Raw genomic sequence first — 22,682 nt, 5'->3', positions numbered from 1 at the left:
TAAGAGCATCATAATGTGGTTGTGGAAGAGTGGTTGAGAAACAGACTCAATATCTATTCAATATCAATATCTACTTGGTTGATGGTGGAACATGTTGATTTCATTTTATTATTTCTTATGCATTCATTACCTTGATGTACAGATGACGCATAGTTGTGTTTTTTGCCTTTACGTTGCCTGTTTGTATTGCAGGTGACTTGTACTTTTCTTCGCTTGCTTGTATGCTCTATTTATGCATGCCACTCCTGCAAGGGCCAAAATGCTGGCCTGCAGTATATTGAAATAATAATAAGTGAGAAATGAAACAACATCCAGCTACACATTTCCGCGTCACTGCTCTTCAAGCACTTGTTCTTAACCAAACCTCGACCAATTCACACGTCAGCTAAAAATCCCCATCAGAGACATTTTTCATTTCTCTGTTCAGTGCACGTGGGGCCAAGCGATGTTAAGATAGGCGCACATTCTCAAGGCATGTTATACCACTTGCATCTGCTAGGACATGTGCCAGATCCACTTGCAATTTGAAATTGTTGAATGAATTTGAAATTGTTGCAAATGGATGATCTTTTCACGACTAAACACTCTAGATGTGTAATTGAATTCTTGAAAGGAAATGCCACTATTGCATATGCTTTTTCTGCAGACGTAGTTGATTTGTTTTACTCAGTACCTCAACAGAAAATGTCTGCCTCTGTTAGGGATTGCATTGACTGTAACGGCCCAGTAGATTTTCAGAACGTAGCGGGCATGTCCACTGACAACTTAATGGTTTTATTGGAATTTTATTTAAAGTCTACTTTTATTTCTTTTAACGATGACTTGTATGTTCAATGGCAAAGAATATGCATTGGTTCCCGCATCGCTTCTGTGCTCTGTAACATTTTTTTTTTTTTTTTTTTGAGTCAGCCTGCACAGTTCCTTTGACGATAGGTTCTACCTGAAGGCCTTTAGATAGACCGATTATTTTTTTATTTCTTTTAAAAAGTGACCGCGATTTGACCATTGACCAGTCCATGTACGAGGTCTTAGACATTTTTAGACTACATGGGGAGGGCATACGATTTACACATGAAACCCCTTCCTTTGGTACTCCTTAGTTTTGAGATCTGTTTTTAGGTTGACAAAAAACCACGTCTGTTGGCAGTATAACCCATGTGCCCAGAAGGAATTGTTGCCACATGATTTGGCACATTCAAAGTTAGCTAAAAGAGCAGTAGCCACTCTGCCTTGAGTCTGCTCTCATGAAGTCATACCCTCACACGATACAGGCTAGCTTTGATAAGCAACTGGCAAGGCTACACACAGCCGGCTACCCAAACTCGGTCGTAGGGGCATTGTCAAAAACGTTGCTCCAGAAGGTGAAGGAAAAAGAGCATATGCCTAGCCCTGACCAAAAAGGATGCAAGCACGCAGTGGTGCCGTATGTCCGCAAACTTTCCCACAACTTAAAGAAAGTCGCAAATAGGTTTGGTGTGCCAGTTGTTTTCTCGGCGCCACGCAAGTTGAGTGGAATGTGTCCGCACATAAGCCACGTTGACAACAAGTCAGGATGCCAAAAAGGAAAAAAAACACACACACACACACTAGGCTGTACGTGAAATGTACGACGGGCATTATATATATGAGCTATTGCGGAAATGTGGGAAGTCCTACGTGGGTCAAACGGGGAGATGTGTCAATGACCGGGCACAGGAGCATGAATTGTCTATCATTAACAAGGGTAATGTGCATTTAGCTGCCCACTGCACGGTTTGCTTGGCAGGCAGATGTCAGCCACTACTGTGTGAGATTAAGAGAATTGGCAGGAGTGGTGATATGCTAGCAAGACAACTTTTTGAGGCATACCACATAAAAAAAGAGAGGCAGAGTTGCATTAGTGGTAAGTCTATTTTGCTTTTTAACGAGCTGCAGCTGTTAAAAACGTCACAGTAATCGCTCCAGACAACACTGTTGTACACATGCGGATTTGTTGATTTTCCCTGCTCTGTTGTAAGAATAAAATCAGTTGAAGCTCAGTGCTCGACCTATCGTTTCTTACTTGTCTTTCTAAGTCTTTATTTTCCTGTTAGCGCAACAATGTATTCATTAGACACATACCAATGTTCACAGTGCAGCAGCTGCTCATGTTATACTTGATATATTGTCAAAACCAGTAATATCATAAGTGAGCTCAACCACAGCCAGAAAAAAATTTCACAGCAGTTTCCCCCTCTTTAGGGACCCACCCAGGAGACTGCGAGCCACAGATACCGTATTTTCGCGATTCTAAGCACCCCCCCGATTCTAAGCACCCCCCTCTATTTTCGCGAAAAAGTTAGGAAAAAAGTTTGCATGCAAATCTAAGCGCCCCCTTATTTGTTAGGAAGAGCGTGTAGCCAAGGCCGCCAAACGCGCTTGCTCACTCTGGAATCATTGCTCGGCGGACCTGCAGGCACGCGGTCTATGCTTCTGTGGGACGCATTTCGCGGCCATCCGACCCCGTAGGTAAAGACAAAGCTTCGGAACATCAATAACGACGTGGTTGTGATTCCGGGTGGCATGACGCCAGTGCTGCAACCCCTCGTCGTTTCAGTCAACAAGCCCTTCAAAGCCAATCTCCGACAGGAGTACGAAGAGTGGGTGCGAAACCCTGACCGGAAGAAAACGTCGACGGGAAAACTGCAGAAAGCGTCCCCATCAACCATCGCAAAGTGGATTTCGGACACGTGGAAGAGGGTCCAAGTGGACGTTGTGGTCAAATCATTTAAGAAGTGCTCGATCACAAACAACTTCGACGGAACGGAAGACGACCTGCTGTGGGATACCGAGAGCAGCGGTTCAAGCGGTGCGACGAACTCGAGTGGCAGTGATAGTGACTGAGCATCCTACACAAGCGGTTTGTTCACTGTGTGCACCCATTTTTCTTTTGGATGTTTGCAAAATAAAATGTTATTTCTCGCACCCATCTTGTCACGATGTCGCAGCGAAAAGAGGGAGGGGGGGGGTCATTCTAGATTTTTCGAATCTAAGCACCCCCCCTCACTTTGGGCATTGCAATCGTGAAAAAAAGGGGGTGCTTAGAATAGAGTAAATATGGTAATAACATTCTGTGCAAGATGCATGTCACAAAAATTGTGATGTCAAATATGTCACTGAGCTCCATGTCACTGAGCTCCCTTGTCACTACGCCACAGTGCAGCTCTCATTTTGACTCACTTTCAGCTCTTTCACAAGACAATCTGTGCAACTTACAGCTCGCAGTCCAGTGACACTTGAGACATTTATAATGGTTCCTGGAAAGAAACAACGAAATTCGTCACCACACGACTTTGACAAGGTTTTTCCCGTCAAAGGCAAAAGTAACGTATGTTCATTAATAAATATCAGAAGTAAATTTCGGAGAATGTGCACTTAAATGGCAAGTCAGAATCTAGCTTTGCATCTCCCATGCATGTCCACAGTCGACTTTCGATAACTCTATCCCAATGGTTCCAACAAAAGGGAAAATTATCCTGCGGGTTAAAGAAAAGGCAGAAAAAATGCCTAAGCACACCACTGATTCAGTTGGCAGTACAGTTAAACCTTGATATAATGAACTTCAATGTTACGAAATTCACAATATAACGAAGTATTCATAACTTTTTATAACCTCTTATCCATAGAACACCATCTATTTAAAATCTCAATATAACGAAGTGTTTGTATGTGAATTTAATATAACGAAATTTAGCTTCCGCCACAAAGGAATGGCGAGACAATAAAAGGACTTCCCTGACTGCAGATGGTCAAATGATTGACTTACAAGCAGCTGCTGCAAACACACCTCTCAAATCGCGGGTGGCACAACAAGAAAGACCGCTGAAGTGGTACCGCATGGTGCTCCGTATAAAGTCCAAGTGCAATAAGATCCTATTACAGCCTGTGCACTTTGTGCTTTATGTGAGAGTGAAAGTGTGCGAGCGCCTGACAAAAAAAATGGTGGCTTCTTGACGAGCAAAGGCAAAAGGCGGAGGGGAGGTCACTCACGGCAACGCGATCAAGCCTGTGCGAGGGGGCAGTGTGGGGGAGGAGTGGGGGTTAGTTGGCATGCATCTTGGCCGTGGGTATCTATGGCTGTAAGCGAGGTTGCATAATCTCGAGTTTCAGTGACCGGTAGGAGTGAAAGGCAGAAGCAAGCTCCCCGCTGCCGGCACTTTTCATTACAGCGTTGTCACAGCGCGGGCGATGCTATCACGCAAAACCATGGCTGGCTTTTCCTACCGCCGATGTGAAGATATCATCGACGTGGCATGAAACTGTATCATTCACCGCCGACTGCCACATTCATCAATATGAATGGCTTTTTCATTCAATTTTGCTTTCTTCGAATGCGTGATAAGTCTGAAAATTTTGTGGCCCCTTTCTGTGTCAAAAAAGTCGATTGGCGACTGTTTATAATGAAGCAAATTGCAATTTTAACTACTTCATTACATCAATATTTAACTGTATTTATCTGATACGAGCCGATTTCTGAACCTTGTGCACAGCCAATTTTTATAGGTTAAATGGGAAAACTAATGCAGATACACTTCCTTAACAAGAAAAAGAATGCAGCATATCTCCGATTTTGGCAATTAGAAAAAAATTAGACCACCAAACTTCGGTTTCACATAAATATTTATTTACAGTTAGTGTCCATTACTACACATTTCATCACTGTCTACGAACAGCAACATGTCATTTTCCCGATGGTTTATGGCACATATGATATTCTGCATTGATCAAACAGCTCTGCAACCATCAGAAATAGGATGTTGGCCCATGCCTAAATTTCTTTAATTTGTACCAGGATGCATGAATGTCAAGAATGTCAAAAGCAGCTTGCTTGCTGCTAGCTTAGCATATAAAGTGCGCATAACCTTTTTTTTTTCTCTTGATATCAATTAGAATATCGGCTGCCACCATAATCCACACTACTGCCTTCATGTCTCTTTACGTTATGCCTAACATTTTTCTTTCCATCGCATATTGCACGGTTACCTTCTCAAGCTTCTATGTTAAACTAAGTTTCTGCCCCATATGTTAGCACCAGTATAATGCAATGTTTGTGCACTATTCAAGTATAGTGGCGAGCTCCCAGACTACAAATATGTTTTCAAAATGCAATGAAGGTTAACAAATTTAATCAGTAAATAACGGTACTCTGATGCTACAAGCTTTTGTTTGTTTCTTAGGGTGATCCGACAATTTGACATTCGGGTAAATCTTACATTCCTTCCGTTCCACAAAATATGAGTGCTTTATTGTACTAAAAGCAAGTGTCATCGAATTAAAAAGCTTGCATTTAAAAAAAGTTTCATCCATTTGCAAATGTGGATGCAACTCCAACAGGCCTGTTAAGAGGTTCACCTCCCTCATTCAGCATGCCACACTTATTCCCTTGAAAGGGAAAAATTGCCATCCACCCCATGGTAGCACGAAGGTACAAAGGAAACCCAAAGGGGTTTCTTTCACTACATTACGGGTGAATGACAATTTTTAATTTTCCTGTACTTTCCTCCACCTTGCAGGCTTCTGCAGAACTGATTTGCCACGTATTCTCTTGTGTAATTGAACATGTTCCATTCGTGCCCCCACACACACCTTTGGTCTTCTTGAGATGTGGGATGGTAACCTGCATCATGTGGAAGATGCTGCGGAGGTTGACATTCATTATCTCATCGTAGGCTGTCAGTGGCGTGTTCTCTGTGGTGCCATTCTTGATAATGCCAGCACTGTTTACCTGCATCACATAGCCAACAGTGTCTGTAAACAGCAAAGAAAAACGTAAAGCAGTAGTCTACAGTCATCAAGAGGCCAAGAACACAGCAGTATGTGTTTTCCATTGTGTACCAAGCAGGGTACCGTGCTCGAGTTAGTGAAACCAACTCGTGCATGGTACACTGTGCCATCAACTCAAGTAAATATTTTCACTAGCACAAGCACACACAGTACGAGAATACGTGAAGGCACTTCTCCAGGCGTCCCCGGACTGGCAAAGATTTGAATTTATTTGTCGCTAACAGTGACAAAGGCAGTGCTGTAGGTGTCCGAGAAAAAACGCTGTCAAGGACAGCTTGAGGGGACCTGGCCATCAAAACACTGAGCAGTCAACGCAGGTTTGGTGAAGAGTGCAATACAATACGACAGTTTGTAAAATGCAATAGTACTACAATCTTTCATTCAGCAGGTTATAGAAATTTAAGAAGTGCTTGAAAGAAGAACAAGTTCAAACTAGACCTGAAATCATAACGAAGGTAGCCATAAAGCAGCACAATGTAATACAGTACCCAGAAGAGTTCAAGGCTCCAGAAAGACTATCACAGGCTAAAGAACTTTACTGCCAATGGGCTCTTCATCACAACTGTACTTCTCAGTTCACTTTGTCGTCTGTAGAAGTTGTCAACCACGTTGCTTGCAACTAGTTCCTTCTGAAGACTGCTGCCCGAATATATGATCACAACCATTCCTGCCAAGAGCCTTTCTCCGTATCTGCTTTAGTATTCTCAATGTCATGTTGAGTAAACCCTCTAGAGTGCAGTCCAAGAAACTGCAAGCGAAGAAGTCAGCAGAGAATGAAGCCCAGTGAAAGCACCTGCTTACATGGCCTGTTCAACAAGGTAGGTGACAATCTCCGCATTTGGGGTCATCCTTTGTAATATTTTAGAGCAGTAGCGTGTACAGTCAACACCACCTGGACGTCTCAGTTAGCGGGTTGGAATCCCAGCTGAGGGGCCTGCAGTGTTGTAGAGTTTGATGTGAGAGAAAGCGTTGTGTAACTGAAATCTCAATCGTTTGGAAATTAGTCAACATCAGCCCTCAGTCCTCTGGTGGAGCATGCCGGAGAGCCATTGTTGGTAATGTGCACATAAACCTCTGAGACATTTTATATTATAATCTTATTTCACCTTAAAAAGTACCACAACAAAGGCTGCAAGCGCGAGCATGTTCCTTCGCTTAGAGGAATGAGGTCCTGAGCAAACGGTATAAAACTAGTGAGCATACAAATTGAATCTTATCAGTGCTAAAAGTAATTTAATATATCTCTCAATATCTAACGCATGATTTCGAGCATGCTATAAGAACCGTTTTAAGAAGTAAAACGGAATGACTAATGTAAAGCTTCATTTATTTGTTTGAAGTACAGCTCACTAGCTCTCGAGAGCAGCCCAAACAAGGTGTGCCAAAAAAGACCTCCTGCCAGCAGCAAGCGGATGACTGTACCCCCGAGATCCAGCGGCACCAGTGATGCACTAAATGAACCCACGAGAGCCAGAACAATGACCTCTCGCTAGCAATGCAATGCCTATTAATGGGGTGGACAAGAAAGCCAGGCAAGCACACGGTTCTTTCCAGCCTCATCTTAGCAGCCATGCACAAAAAGAAGCAAACAATCAAAAGTGCAGTTTTTGTGTGCACTGGTTTGAAACCTGCTGGCTTGAATACAGTCCAGTGAAAGACTGCCTTTTGCTTTTCTTGTGTTTTTCCACAAGGAAGTGGTTTATCAAAGGGGACTCCGGACCCATCATTTGTGTCTACTGGGTTTAAAAAATGGAGAAAGGTGGCAGATTCAATCAGCATGAAAAATCTGAGGGTCATGTGAACACTATCGGGTCTCAGAATCGCTCCAAGGCAAGCAGATCAGTTGCTTCAATGCTAGATGAAGGCTTCGAATTATGAGCGTCTCAAGTAGAAAAAACAACAACAACAAAAGAACAAGAATGAAATCGCGAATTGCTATTGCATCTAACTGATGCAGTTCTTGTCACAAAAGGGGGCAGGCCATTCAGAGGGCACAATGAGAGTGACGAAAGTATGGCAAGGTCTGTTTTTAGAAATAGTAAATATCTTAATTAATATGACCCTATGCTGTAGGATCACCTAGAGTCAGGCCCTAAAAATGCCTCTTACACCAGTTACAGGGTACAGAATGGCATCTTGGGGTCACTTCACGCAGCCATGATGTATTCAGTTATTGAGTGCATACAAGGGAACAAGATCTTGCTCATGTGTGATGAAACGAGTGACTGTGGCCATCATGAGCAACTTTCAGTTATTGTGAGGTACTTCTGCAAGGTAAAGAATAGGCTGGAGGATGTATTTTTTGCTCTTGAAAGGCTTACAAAGTTAGACAGCGACTCTGTACTTTCCCTGCTCCGAGCAGTTCTCACACGCCTACGTGTTTCGTGGCATTCCGTGAGCTTCGTCTGCTTTGACTGGGCTTCTATGCCTGGACACACTTGTAGCGTTCAGGCCAAGAGCAAAGAGCAGAACATGTATGTTCACTGCTATGCACAGTGCTTGAACCTGGTACTTGTTGGATGGATGTTTGTTGTGAGCAAAAAAACAGATTGTGGTTCGATTTCTCTGGCATTCTGCAGCTTGCATACGTCATTGGAAGTAGTGCTGTGCACCGTGCTGTATTCGAGCAAATTTGCCACACTGTTGGCACAAAGCTAAAAATTTTGAAGTCATTGTCCATGACACGGTGGGTATGTCGTGCTGAAGCTGTAAAGGCTGTTCATGAGAGCTACACTGAGCTGTCAAGCGGTGTCTGTTGTGAAGTGTTGAATGACGTGTTCATCTCTGTATTTTAGGATTCTGTGCTGTGCGCAAGTGCTGTTTTTTCTGATCTGCATTATTTTCCGATGCTTCCTATTACCACTGACCTTGATGGTGTTGTAAAGTTGATACAGACCTCAAAAGTTTCTGCATGCAGTGGAGTAGATGGTATCAACTCGAAATTTCTTAAGGGAACTATTACTTATTCATCTACAATCCTGAGCGGAATCTTTGCTCAGCCACTGCAAACTACCATCCTCCCGAACGATTGGAAGGCAGGGATGGTGATTCCCGTACATAAGGTTGGCAGTCTGTACTCCCCACTTAATTACAGACCTATATCCCTAACCAGCGTTCCCTACAAATTAATGGAGCACATAATTTAGTCACACCTGGTTTCATTTCTGGAGTCAAACTTATTTTTCACCCCCTACCAACATGGATTTAGAAAACACTATTCCTGCCAAACACAGCTTTTGTCATTCACTAATGATTTATTCCAGGCCATGGATGCTAACGTTATTATCGACTGCATTTTTTTAGACTTCGCCAAAGCCTTCGATACTGTTTCACACGCATTACTTTTGACTAAATTAAGTAACCTCAACATTGATCCTACCGTGCTTGCTTGGGTCAAGTGTTTTATGCCTAACCGATCCCAATTTGTTTATGCTAACGAATGCTTCTCTTCCACTGGTCGAGTAACCTCTGGTGTACCGCAAGGGTCGGTTCTAGGACCATTATTATTTTTTATTTATATTAACGACCTCCCAGACCAAATTAAATCATCAATTAAGTTATTCGCTGATGACTGTATTCTCTATCGTGTGATTTCTAACTCTGGCGACTGCGATACTCTTTAATCAGACATTGGCATGGTAACATTATGGTGTTCTAGATCACAAATGAAGCTCAATTCTAATAAATGTAAGGCGATGCGTGTGTCCCGTGCTGTCAGAAATACCATCCTTCCTACGTACAATATTAACAACATACCTGCAGAAAATGTTTTATCATACAAATATCTTGGTATCTACATTACACACAATCTTACATGGAACATTCATATAAATTACATTTACGGTAACCCTAATCGCATGCAAGGGTTTTCGCAGCATAATTTTTCGTCGACAACTGCAGCTGTCAAGTTACTTCTGTACAAATCCTTAGTGAGGCCTAAACTTGAATATGCATGCTCCATTTTCAACCCTTCTACCCTAAAACTAAAACATACCATCGAATCCATTCAAAACCGAGCTGCTCGTTTTATTCTTTCGAATTATTCTCGTCGTGCAAGTGTCTCGTCAATGAAACTAACCCTTGACTTCCCTAACCTAGAGTTACGTCAAATACTTTCGCCTCTGCCTTTTTTTATGAGAGTTATTACACTAACGAAACACTTAAGGATGAACTAATCTCCCCGCCATGATACATATCATCACGCACGGATCATCATTTTAAGGTTGAAGTTCCAACTTGTCGCACCAACGTTTATTTTTATTTCTTTTTACCAAGAACGACGAATGACTGGAACTACCTCCCTGCCTCCATCACTGCCATTTCTGACACCAAAAAACATCAAGAATATTTTTAACGAATTTGTTTGTAATAATCACCACTCCTCTCTGTAATGCCCCCGGGCCTTAAGAGTATGACAATAAATAAATAAAAAGTGTGTGTGCATGTCGTTCAGGGGCACATTATAATAGGATAAATACTGCAAAATGAAGCAGCAGTCTTTTTGGACATCTTTTTGGCTTGCCCACCAGATAATTCAATCAATTTAATTGATCCTGTCAAGATCATATTAACGGACGTAGTCTGTATTCCCTTTGTATGTCGTGAAATGAGGCTTGATTGAATTGATTTAATTCATTGAATTGATGCTCATTAAGCAAAACAAGCAGAAAAAATTTCAGTATTTCCTAATCTGTTGTATTGCTGTGTCCTTATGATGCTGAAGAAGCAATAAATGTGCTGAAACTAAATTTTTGATAAATAGAATTAAATAGAGCCTGGAAATTATGTGTCAGCACCTTTAGTAATAGACATCTGGTTAATAGTTATCCTTCAGTATCCTTATATCCTGTCCTCAACACAGCCTTTCAGACATTTTGATGGTCTTCACAGAGCACAAATACTAAGGGAAAAAAGGCACAGTGAAAGAGCACCGTGTAGCTCGCCAAATTTTCTATCCTTTCACACATTTACTAAGATTTAGCAGCACAGACTTACGAGGATGTCGATCTTGCCAAAGTGCTTCAGCGTTTCGTTCACAATGGCAACGACATCTTCTTCCTTGCAGACATCACCCAGGGCAACCAGGATCTACAATCACAAGAGAGACCAGAATAGATTGCTGTTGGCCTTGAAAAATATGAGTTATATGCTCTAAATAACATGCTGTGCATTCACCACACTGTACTCAACAAGCCAATATTACTAGAACTTCTCACTGTCAGCTTTTTCTCGAACGAATGAATATAGAACAGAATTCACGGAGTTAAGAAGCGTAAGGACAGCTTCGCACACACGCAGGAATGCAGAGTCTACAATTGCAAGCTGAAAGGCAGGCATGAAGTAAAGTGAATGGTTACAAGACAGGCAATGAGCAAAATAAACTGTCTGCGCATCACATGTGTCCATGACTCAATCAACAGTGGCTGAAGAAAGAGACAGGTCCCCCATTAATGGTGTTGGCTCCAGGCTGAGGATTCTCTTGTTTAACCACCATTAATGACTGTTCTCCATTTTCTTGTTAACCCTTTGTTTTGTCATTTGGGTAGGACATCAGTGACCTATTTAAGTTAGACGCAGTGTAAAAGTTTGCTAAAGTGGTCCTGCACCGACCTGATCCTAGATTAGGCCCCTGTACCCCTCCTGTGTCACCGCACCCTAAGTGAAGCCTTCGAATGGTTTGAACGATACTGGCAGATGGGCACACATAGAAATTTTCCTGTCGTCCACCACACCCGCCGGCATGAAAGTGACGCACGGTCAAACGAGTGAAATGCAAGTGCCATGTTTTTCTACACAGTTTTTTTTGTACAGATATCTTCTGCCTGGAAGAATGCTGTGCTGTTGCATATGAAATCGCCAATAATGATAATGGTCCAAAAGTGTGACTGAGTCCTACGGCAATCTGGACCCGATAGCAGAATGACAAGAGTGCTGTGTGGTGCAATGACATTGACGTTTTAAAGCTGGAAAGCAGTGTCTGCTTCTCTCTTGGTGATCTGTTTGGTGCCATTACACGAAACTATACAAGCGTTGCTGTAAGCCGAGGGGTTATGAAAAAGTTATTAAATTTGTACTGGCTGTGTTGTCTGCATCAAAGATTCAAGGCAAGAACTTGCACCTGATTCTGGCTGATGCAAGATAAAAGTTTATAGACCCAATGTAAGGTGGTGTAACTCTGTCAATGTCAAGACTTCCCAGATAGAATGCAGACTAAGAGATGTCTGGCAAGAGCCAGCACATGAAACCAATTGCGAGCTGCTGCAGTATTCTGATAGGTATTTCAGCTGGCTCAATACTTGGAACAGAAGATGTGTGCAAGTAGGTGCACTAATGGAAACTCACTGTGTTGTGGCTTACAACGTATGCTTTCAGTGAAGCTTCTGGGACTGCTTGGAGGACCTTGGCTTTAGGTATGCGCTTCTTGCGAAATTCCAGACTGACTCAACTGAAACTTGCTTCGAAAAGTATAGACAGCTGTTTGGCTTGCATTATAATGTGTCGATCATGCCACTGTTCAAAGCACGAGCAAAAATGCACCTACAGGACCCACTGATTTTGGCAGATATGCCCGGATCGTCCAATGGCAACAAAAAAGAGCCTAATGCTGAGATGATAGTCAACAAGCACATAGCATCTACTTGACTGTTGCTGAATTAAAGAGACCTCGACAAGACATGACAGCACTGGTCTACATTGCTGGATAGTATGCACACACTGCTATAATACGTGAACTACGTGGTGATTGCTGTCATTTGTTGAAGGTTGAGAAGAAAGAGCTGGAGCAGAGTGATAACATGCTGACTTACAGCATGATCAGAGGTAAAGAATCCGCAGCCATCTGTCGTTTGCTTTTGAGCACATAATAAGCAAGAAATACGAGCGAAGTTGAACCCAGCGATAACACAATCTCGATGAAGTAGTTACCTATCCATGGCAAATGCCCATAGGATTCAACACATTTCAGATGTCTCTACAATGAAGCATTCCTTAACTGCAATCCTGCATCAACGGAATCTGCCAGAACATTAGACCCCATATTACCTACCTGTGTAGTGCAAACAGCACAATGTGCTCAAATGCATTTTCCCCCCGCCTGAATTGCATAAAATACCATCACAGCTAGTGAGATCGCTGCCTTTTTTGTTCACAAAAACAGAGAAACATCAGAGGCTATCGTGCATGCCGAAAACACTATCTTGTATGAATGCCATCTTGTTTGTTGATCACCTGTTTCAAATGGCACAGCCACAAGCCCTTTACCAACATGTGACCACATTTTTTGCGCACCAAGAGCAGTGCATAATCTGTGGCTCAGTGAGAAAAGTGCAGCAAAAACAAAAGAATACATAGACAACATGGACTTGTTTATGGCACTTGAGATAGCAGCTTCAGCGTGGGCTGCCATGCCTCTAGCCATGATCAAGTGATTGTCCAAGAATATGTGACCCCTGCTTCAAGGATGCTCGTTTCAGTACCACCAAAAAAGCATATCCTGTACGGATTGCCCGAAGGGGTTGTATTGTCGGTAAATCGCTTTTGGAAATACAAGATGCGATCACTTTCACGCTCCACTCTGAATGCGTCGGCATCTATGGGCGACAGCGTGCGCTAGAGCAATGCTGTTGCACCGCATATGGTGCAGAGTTATGCGAAACGTTTCAAAAGTAATCTCATCCCCGAAAGCGATTGACCAAGAATATTGCTCCACAGCAGTGCTGCCATCACTGACCAAAGCATGGGGCATACTGTGCTGTTGGCAATATGGTTTTGTAGCATCGAACAAGGCTAACAGTAGTCTAACAGAATTTGGACAATAAAGTTTCGTACTGCAATCCATTCCCTGTTTGTGCTGTCTCATTTCACAATGAAATTCTTGCGAAAGCAAAGTTATTCACGTTCCACACCGATTTCTTTATTGCAGGGTTCAACTGTATCTGTTTCACTCTGACATGAACCAGAAGCCCACACGTCTGAGTGCAAATGATATGTTGCTTAATGATAGTGAGGAGTTTGATGTCTGTGCAAGTAGCCACCATCCACCCTCAATAAGGAACATTTCGAGTGCTGTGTTAAACATTCAACTGAAGAACTACCTTGAAAAAAAAAAAAAGAGCGCTACGAAGACTCAGACTGTGTCTTCGTAGCAGTGTGGCTAGCTACCTTGCATTGAGCTTTTCTTTCAGTAAGAACTGGTCTCATTTTTTATTTTGAGCAGAATTAGTTACAATTGTAATGTGCATGCAAATTCGAACGCACCTTTTATTTAAAAAAGTGCACGCCAGCATTGTGCAAATACAGTATGCCAAAATAAATACAGAGCATATGGTATACTTAATATGTGACAAATTGTTTTCTCATGCTGCTAGCATGATGTGGGCAGATATGCCTGTAATATGTACTTGTGCTCCTTGATGTGCACAAGAAAACCCAGCGCCCTTCCACTCTGAAGAAGGATGACCAGTGAAGCCGTGTTTGTGGGCCCCTTATTGGCAAACTGCACCTCTGCCATGAGTCAGCCTGGTATTGTACTATCTTAGGGATTGACCCATGTATAGGGAGTGCATAACGTCTGCTTCACCTCCACCGCGGGCTGGCACGGCATTGCACTATCCTCGGGATTTTGTGTCTACACACGGACACGATCCTGGGGGAACTAGGCCTTAACAGCTCTGCTGTAAAAATTATTTAGTCTTCAAATAAAACTAACTGTTCTAAAAACATTTTCCTGTTGGTGCCACTCTGCTCACAGGGCAATATGGGTAATGTGTACATTTTAAAGAGTAGTGATATGTAGCATTCTAGGTTGACTGGAGCTGATTACATCTGATTTCCATAAATTCATATCTCAAGCCCTCCCGGCGTAGAAAAACTTCCAAGCATAACGTCATGCCCTGCGAATCAAGCTTAGCAGTTGTTTTAAACAAGACAAAAAATAATATATCTTTGGGGCATGTTTGCAAAAGATGAAAAGCTTGCACTAATGTTTGGTGACTGGCAGCAATCTTTATGCAATGCCATAGACACTTCATCACATGGTAGGCATTGGTATAACTATACGTAATAATGTGCTCTCGCTCTATGAAGGATGAGTTAACACATTTCAATATATTGTTATGGGGTGTGTAGAAGGCATCTATATCAGGGAGCGGTGGGGCAAGTGGGTGCCAGTACTGCACGTCATCTTTCTCTTCCCCACTGCCCTCTTAATGTTGTTGCTACTGCTGCTGCTCCACTATCTTTGACATACTGTAACATGGCTCCTCTCGCAGACGAAGCCCTCCGGGCAAGAAGCCAGTGGGGCTTTTGTTGAGTAAATGGCTTCAGGTGGGCTACATGCATGATGTCGGTTTTGTATGACTGTCTTTCACATGAAGCAAGGCGCGCAATTCTATAATTCACTTTGCTGAGATGCTCAAGCACAATGAACGGTCCAACATAGTCGGCAAACAGTTTTTCACATAGACCACGTTTATGCACGGGAGTGCATAGCCACACTAGGTCACCCTGATCGTAAGTGAATTGCTGGGGTTGACTATCCAACATAGTCGGAAAACAGTTTTTCACATAGACCACGTTTATGCACGGGAGTGCATAGCCAAACTAGGTCACCCTGATCGTAAGTGAATTGCTGGGGTCGACTATCCTATCTGGATTTGGACTGCTTTTGTGAAGCTAGATTATGTAATCGAGCGAGGCGCCGAGCCTCCTCCACTCGGCAGAGGGTTTCCGCGATACAAACGTCCTCGTGATTACCAAAAGGAAAGATAGTGTCAAATGTGCACCTCGGTGGATGAGTGTAAAGAAGGAAAAATGGACTGCATCCAGTGGTCTCATGTTGCGCGGTGTTGTATGCATAGGTGACAAACGGCAATACTTCGTCCCAATTCTTCTGGTCGGAGTTTACATACATGAAAATCATGTTCACAAGTGTTCTGTTCGTGCATTCTGTCCGACCATTCGTCTGCGGGTGATAAGTCAAGTGTCGCAGGTTGGAGGCGCAGAAATGTGGAAGGTTTTCAACGAGATCAGCTGTGAACTGACGGCCACGGTCGCTAATGATCACTCGAGGAGGACCATGGCGAAGTATAACACAATGCAGCATAAACTTTGAAACCTCGCCTGCAGTTACAGAGGGTAGCGCTGCCGTCTCGCAGAACCGAGTCAGGTAGTCGGCACATACTATGATCAAGCGGTTGCCCCTGGAAGAACGTGGGAATGGTCCTATGAAGTCGATGCCTACTTACTCAAAGGGGGAACTGGGTGGCACCACAGGCTGCAAGAAACTTTGACACTCGGCGCAAGTGGCTACGTATGCCTCCATTGTCTTGCGCGTTTGAGGCCAGTAAAATCTTTCTTTGGCACGATGGAGTGTCCACATAGACCCTACATGACTTGAAGTTGGATCATCGTGAACGATGCGCAACACGAAAGAGTGGAGGGCTTCTGGCACAGCCAGAAGAAACCATGCAGCTGTCGCAGAGAAACTATTATACAGCAGTCCATTACGAATACAAAAACATGATGTTGGCTCTTTTGCGGCATAGAAAAGTGGCTTTAAATTCTGATCATCACGTTGGTCTGTTGCAAAGGTTGTGGCATCTGGGAAATCACGGTGTGCGGATGCGATGAGGGGGTGAAAACTGTTGGAATCACATTCAGTTGTACTAAGAGGTGTCTGGCAAAGGAAATCGGCATCAGCATGTCGTTGGCCTCTCTTGTAGGATACAGTGAAGCTGTACTCTTGCAGACGCAGGGCCCATAGTGCAAGGCGTCCAGATGGATCGCAAAGCTTCGCAAGCCAGTACACAAAGAATGATGATTGATGACGATTGTAAAGTGACACCCATACAAATACGGCTGAAATTGCTGCACCACAAAAATAACAGAGAGACATTCCTGCTGAGTCACTGTGCAGTTGCGCTCGGGTTTGCTTAATGACTGACTTGCGTAGGCAAGGACGTGTTCTTTGCCATCAAAGTGTTGAACTAGAACAGCACCAAGACCTACACCACTCGCATCCGTGTGGACTTCTGTTCGCGTGGAAGGATTGAAGTGTTAAGAGGATCGGTCACGATGTCAGCAGAAACTTCAGCTGTCGAAAGGAAGCAGAACAATCAGGCGTACACTCAAAAGTGGCGTTTCTGTGCAGGAGGCTTGTCAAGGGATAAGTGACATCAGCAAATCAAGGAAAGAACCGCCTAAAATAGGAGCAGAGCCCTAGAAAGCTGCAAAGTTGTTTTACAGACTGAGGTGGTTCAAATGCTTCAACAGCATTTGAACCAACGGCATTTGAACCAAATGCTTCGCAGGGTCAGGCCTGATGCCGTCTTTGTCCACAAGATGTCCCTACACCAAGGCTTGGCGTTCACCAAAATGGCACTATTTAGAGACGAGCCGTACGTAAAAATACTGAAAGATATCTATAGCGGCTCCACAGCCACTGTAGTCCTCCCTAAAGAAAGCAACAAAATCCCTATAAAGAAAGGCGTCAGGCAGGGAGATACGATCTCTCCAATGCTATTCACAGCATGTTTACAGGAGGTATTCAGACACCTGGATTGGGAAGAATTGGGGATAAGAGTAAATGGAGAATACCTTTGTAACTTGCGCTTCGCTGATGATATTGCCTTGCTTAGTAACTCAGGGGACCAACTGCAATGCATGCTCACTGACCTGGAGAGGCGGAGCAGAAGGGTGGGACTAAAAATTAATCTGCAGAAAACTAAAGTAATGTTTAACAGTCTCGGAAGGGAACAGCAGTTTACGATAGGTAGCGAGGCACTGGAAGTGGTAAGGGAATACATCTACTTAGGACAGGTAGTGACTGCTGATCTGGATCATGAGACTGAAATAATCAGAAGAATAAGAATGGGCTGGGGTGCGTTTGGCAGGCATTCTGAGATCATGAACAGCAGGTTGCCATTATCCCTCAAGAGAAAAGTTTATAACAGCTGTGTCTTACCAGTACTCACGTACGGGGCAGAAACCTGGAGGCTTACGAAAAGGGTTCTACTTAAATTGAGGACGACGCAACGAGCTATGGAAAGAAGAATGATAGGTGTAACATTAAGGGATAAGAAAAGAGCAGATTGGGTGAAGGAACAAACGCGGGTTAATGACATCTTAGTTGAAATCAAGAAAAAGAAATGGGCATGGGCAGGACATGTAATGAGGAGGGAAGATAACCGATGGTCATTAAGGGTTACGGACTGGATTCCGAGGGAAGGGAAGCGTAGTAGGGGGCGACAGAAAGTTAGGTGGGCAGATGAGATTAGGAAGTTTGGAGGGTCAACATGGCCACAATTAGTACATGACCGGGGCAGTTGGAGAAGTATGGGAGAGGCCTTTGCCCTGCAGTGGGCGTAACCAGGCTGATGATGATGATGATGAGACTTGAGCACAAGACAAGCCTTCTGTATGCAGCTGAGGACGATGCCGAGACGCGTGTTGTGCTTATGAAATATGCGGCCAAAGATAATAACATTGTCGAGGTAGCAAATGCATATCTCCCACTTTAAACCTCGCAGAATAATATCCATGAATCGTTCGAAGGTAGCGGGTGCTGAATCTCCGGAAAGGGCAAATTAATACAGGAGTGCGCACAAGACATGGGGAGTTATTGCATATAGCTCACAAGCAATCAAGATGATACACTTTTTGTTTATTGTGAAGCTTGCTTTCCAAGTATTCACGTACAAAAGATTTCTGCTCAGCGGCACGTAGGCAAGGTGGCTGCAACACAGAGGGATGGAAGCAGCCAAGGAAGTTTTAGAGTAGCGAATTTGGCACTTCGGAGCACGAATTGTTTGCTCTGCTTCCTGACAAGCTAGTGCATACTCCGAGGTTGATTGACATGTTTAGGCAAACCTCACACCTACACCACCAAGCTCACTATATTGCACATTCACACAGCACATTCAGTGAAACATTTAATACTAGTTTTCTTGTTGAAGCGGAACCACACGCGATAAAACAAGGTACCTCTGCACTGCAACACGGGGCAGAACATGTTGCTGTCAGCTGAGGAGCAACCACAAATGTGGTCACCTGCGCCGAAGCACCATAGCGCTGCATTGCAGTCGAACTACAGTGTATAGACCCTACAAGGGTCTATACACTGAATGCCAATGCAAAAGTTGTGGAATATGGCGAGAAATGACTGACTACCATGCATACAGCGACATAGGTCCTGCCTGGTCCTTTTCTTCCAAATAGAAAGGAAATCCTCATGACAACACCTCCCCGCACCAGTAATGAGAGTGTTCTAAGACGTAAATGTCATCATCTGTCACCTGTAGTACAATGTGTATATTACGAACGTGAAAACCTGGGCCACGGTCTGGTAACAGATCGAAAAGCGAACCGTTACAAGATTGGGCTACTTCGCTTTTCATAAGGGCCAAAGATGTGTGCCAAAAACTGCTGACGCGGCGAGAAAAAGCACGACAGCTCGTTCATTCCCAGTGCTGCTATTTGAATCAGTTTGTGTAAAGATTGATGCAATCTTTGGTGCACAAAAGCACTACCACGGTATGTCACAGCATTTTTATTTTTTTTCTGCAAAATTTCTTTCCCATTAAAGTACAAGTCTTCAGGAATCATAGCTTGCTTTAAATGCTGTTATCAACCATTTGTTAACACCATCCACAACGTTTTCATTAACGTGTCATCGATTGAGTAAATTTATAAGTTTAGCTAATTAAATGTATTCGTGCACAATTATAGAGATATTCACAGTGACCACCACAAACAACATCCATCAAGGTACAGCAAATGCTGTTCGCGTGGTGCCCTCAATAAATTTTTAGTCTTGGCGACCTTAACATACCAGAATACCACAGAATAAATGTGAAGTAACATACTGGTCATTGCATGTTTCCCAGGATTTCTCTCGCTTGCCAAGAAAATGTTCTAAGATATTTTTGAAAACATTAAAACATTCGAGCTTACTTGTGGTTTCACCAGAGGCGCCTTAAAGCCAATGTAAAACTGCAACCGATATTTCATGCACTCACTGATGATTTATTAAAACGTTTGGACTCGACCTGTGCCAGTCGCGTCACGAACATCACTGCCGCAATTTCGGAGATTCACAGTTTCACCGAACATTTAGTTACGATCACAATTTGGCTGCTAAGGTTGACTATATACGAAACTTTACATTATTGGCTTGTGTTCTGCAGCGGCAAGAGCCTGATTTTGGGTGGTGTGGCCGGGCAGAATATAGTGCAGCACGACTGCAAAATTGGGTGACGATTGCGGACGTGGTGCACGTGTGAAATAGATTTAAAACATCACATGCACGGTATTCGCCATTAATTGACGCAGATGTACCAATGCGGTGCAAAATCAAGCACTAAAGTGTATAACGAAACTAATGACATACACGCAGAGCAGAATGTACGACCTTATTCATTCAGCACGGCTTTCCTTCCTGACTGCCCCGTGAAATGAGCGCCAGTTCAAATCATCTTTAGCTGGTTCGCGTATGCGCAAATGCATAACACTTTTTATGAAACATTAGCAATGCATTGTGGCAAAAAACGGTTTTTATTTTCTTGTGGCCTAGTTACAATTATGCACTAAAAACACACAAACTCCAAAGACGCCGACGCTGAAGCAGATTGCTTAGGCTTGGACTGCAGGGCTAAGTGCTACAGCCAACGCATGTCTATGGATGTGTGATCGCCACTGAATACGCACACCCTGCTAAATTTGGCAACTTCATTCGAAATTCGTGTTTTTACACAGGTTGGCGCAGATTGCTGGTTTGGTGTGGGATGGCACAATTGGCACAACAGTTCTAAAGTCACTGGACCCTGATTACAGTTTGCTAGACAGCCAGGATGGGCCAGCTGTAGCGGCATCAGAGAGGAGTGTAGGGGCTTTCGGGCTTAGGTAGAACCCAGGCAGGTTGCCTGACCTCATCATATCTGACATATTAGTTCTCAGCCAGGCATGCTGCATTTCTCCTAACCTGACATTCAAACAGGCAAATAACTGTTTCCCACTTTGCTTGGCAGTCAACTCTAACCACAGTGTGAAAAGCCTCAAGTGCTCGAGAGTGTCACAAATAATCTTTTAAAGGGCCCCTCACCAGGCTCCACCGGAAATTTTGGTTATACACTGGAAGTTTTAGATCGCCATCAAGGAAGTGTTTTACTGCAACAATTTATTCAATGTAGTTCGTTATAAGAGAAGATAGGTGAAATTGAAATGTTGGGTTGCCATGCTGCCAGCAGGCGAACTTCATTGGCAACGCACTCTCCCTCTACCTTGACTAGCATCCACAAGCGACTTTTCGTCCCTGTCTTCTCCCCTAGTAGTCCGGCACTTTCTTGCGTTTTGCAGGCTTTCTTAAACGCTTGGAAAAGCTTTTATGTAGCAAGTATTCAGTAACAGAAAGATGGATCGGGGATTTTTCATTATGGCCTACAATATTCAGAGTGGCAATTTTGCTCCGATTATAATATATTAGAAGTTAATAATAATTATGCAATTAGTTAAAATAAAAACAATATAGTCTGACTTGCTCCAAGTGACAGCAAGCAACATTACCTTGGTTCTGTCCAGGCACATGGCATTTGCCCATTTTTTAAAATCCTGGCACAAGCTACATGGGACACCAAATATACTGGGTTAGGATTTATGTGGAACAGATTTTCAGCCTATGCTATTCCGTGTTTTTTTTGTTTTTTTTGGCGGCAAATGATTTCACTCGCATCAACCCCCAATATTATTTTGAGATAAGCAAAATACAATGGTATGGTGCTGTGTGAAACCCAATGTACCAAAGACTACAGCCAACAAGATTCTGGCAGGTTTCACCAGCTTCCAACAATCAGAGCAGCCATTATTACGACATTGTGTGCTGTATCAGAAGCACTGTCGTACCATGTGTCCTTTGCTTTCTTTGAGAATCAAAAGACCAGAACTGACGAGTATTTCTCTTTAACCTTTCCACAACAACAGCATTTTTTTTTTTAATGCGCAAGATTCAGCTAGTTGGTGTTGCATTGCTGAACTTAGTGTACCACACAAAATAAAGCAGAAGAGAAATCCAGAGTTAGGGCTCCTATTAAGCAGAAGATTCTTTAAGCTCCCATTGTCGGTGACCTTCAAATGACCTCAAGCCAAAAGCCAGAATCATTATCCAAGCACTCAAATGAGAACATTTGGGCAAGTTGTGTGAACAAAACGAAATCTGGGCAACCAGTCAAAACACAACGTGGTCTCTGGCCCCTAACCCTTTCTACAGGACCACATTACATATGCTGGTTACTGCCCAAACAAGTTACAAAAAAATATTGCTTCGAGCTGTTCCTAATGTTTGTTCACAACACTACTCAAGCTGTAACTTCTAGTATGCCGAAGCTTTATTTGTCATTTCCAATAGCAATGTTCAAAAGGCAGATACAGAGCAACATACACTTCATTGTCATCTTTTGATGCTGAGGCAGGGTTAGCTGCCTGCGGTCTTTTGAATGCCTGCGGTCCACGAGTTCTGCAGCGAGTCTTTTGAGTCACCTCGACTGATGGTGCCATGCTACGTGGCGCCTCCTTCAGGCGCTCCTACCCATCATGGTGGCTTAGCAGTTATGGTGTTGCACTGCTAAGCTCAAGGTCGCGGGATCAAATCTCGGCCATGGTGGCCGCATTTCGATGGAGGTGAAATGCAAAAACACCCAAGTCCATGCATTGAGGGCACGTTAAAGATCCCCTGGTAGTCCAAATTAATCTGGAGTCCCCCACAACGATGTGTCTCATAATGAAATCGTGGTTTTGGCACATAAAACCTCAGAATTCAATTCATTATTCTTCTAGCTGGGCAGTACGCTCTGTCTTCTTGGTGTCTTTTGCTGCCTGTTGTGCCACCTCCA

The 22,682-nt window shown here is 43.4% G+C and overlaps 1 protein-coding gene and 1 pseudogene across 1 annotated transcript in view; one reads left to right on the top strand and one right to left on the bottom strand.

Annotated features, from left to right (window-relative positions):
* The window catches only part of LOC126524417 (3-oxoacyl-[acyl-carrier-protein] reductase FabG-like), a 51,888-nt gene that overhangs the window by 20,455 nt on the left and 8,751 nt on the right, over positions 1–22,682 (bottom strand). The window contains exons 3-5 of the mRNA XM_050172736.3: positions 10,798–10,890; positions 5,605–5,743; positions 3,235–3,275 (exon numbers count right to left, since the gene is read on the bottom strand). Coding sequence (XP_050028693.1) covers positions 3,235–3,275; positions 5,605–5,743; positions 10,798–10,890 — 273 coding nt within the window. The remainder of the gene's footprint in view (positions 1–3,234; positions 3,276–5,604; positions 5,744–10,797; positions 10,891–22,682) is intronic.
* On the top strand, positions 7,262–8,460 carry LOC140216304 (zinc finger MYM-type protein 1-like; annotated as a pseudogene).

Source organism: Dermacentor andersoni, chromosome 3 (assembly GCF_023375885.2).
Source record: "Dermacentor andersoni chromosome 3, qqDerAnde1_hic_scaffold, whole genome shotgun sequence".
NCBI classification, from domain to species: Eukaryota; Metazoa; Arthropoda; class Arachnida; order Ixodida; family Ixodidae; genus Dermacentor; species Dermacentor andersoni.
This window is presented reverse-complemented; position numbering and strand designations above follow the sequence as displayed.